This window comes from Eimeria mitis, genomic scaffold, assembly GCF_000499745.2.
Source record: "Eimeria mitis Houghton genomic scaffold, Emh_scaff2866, whole genome shotgun sequence".
Classification (NCBI taxonomy): Eukaryota; Apicomplexa; class Conoidasida; order Eucoccidiorida; family Eimeriidae; genus Eimeria; species Eimeria mitis.
Window position 1 is genome coordinate 7,296 of NW_013571205.1, and position 567 is coordinate 7,862.

The following is a 567-nucleotide window of genomic DNA, read 5'->3' on the forward strand; positions in this document are numbered from 1 at the left end:
CCTAGCTAGCTCCAGCTAGCTCGCAAGCTACTGCTACAGCTACAGCTAGCTATACAGGCAGCTAGCTAGCTGCAGCTAGCTGGCTTGGGCTCTGAGGGTGGGGTTTAGTGCGGCGTCTTAGTGTGCTCGGCATACCCCCAAGCGCTCACCAAGCGGCCAGCCAGCCCCGCGAACCTAGCTAGCTAGCTAGCCGTCTAGCTAGCTAGCTAGCTAGCTAGCTGTCGAGCTAGCTAGCTAGCTAGCAGTCGAGCTGTCTAGCTAGCAGTCTAGCTAGCTAGCTAACTAGCTGTCTAGCTAGCTAGCTAGCTAAGAGATCAAACAGCGTATCTGCCTCCACCTAGGAGGCGTTCGGGCTCAAGGGCGAGGGCCCTTCTGCGTCCCTCAAGAGCAGCAAAAGACTGCTGGTCTTGCTGCAGCGGCATGTGAAGCTTTGCTGCTGCTGCAGCTAGCTTCTCTGCTGTTATGTTGTAGTTGGGGTTGCTGCGGATACCCCGAGGAGGAGGCATGTGCTCCACCTTGTCACGCATCGTCCTGCTGCTGCTGCTGCTGCTGCTGCTGCTGCTGCTG

The 567-nt window shown here is 57.7% G+C and overlaps 1 protein-coding gene across 1 annotated transcript; it reads right to left on the reverse strand.

The window, feature by feature from the left end:
• Positions 1-314: 314 nt before the first annotated feature.
• On the reverse strand, positions 315-527 carry EMH_0059710 (uncharacterized protein; the record flags this gene model as incomplete). The annotated part of the gene is made up of 1 exon (XM_013497708.1): positions 315-527. The coding sequence occupies one exon, from the start codon at positions 525-527 to the stop codon at positions 315-317; it is 213 nt and encodes a 70-aa protein (XP_013353162.1).
• Positions 528-567: the final 40 nt, after the last annotated feature.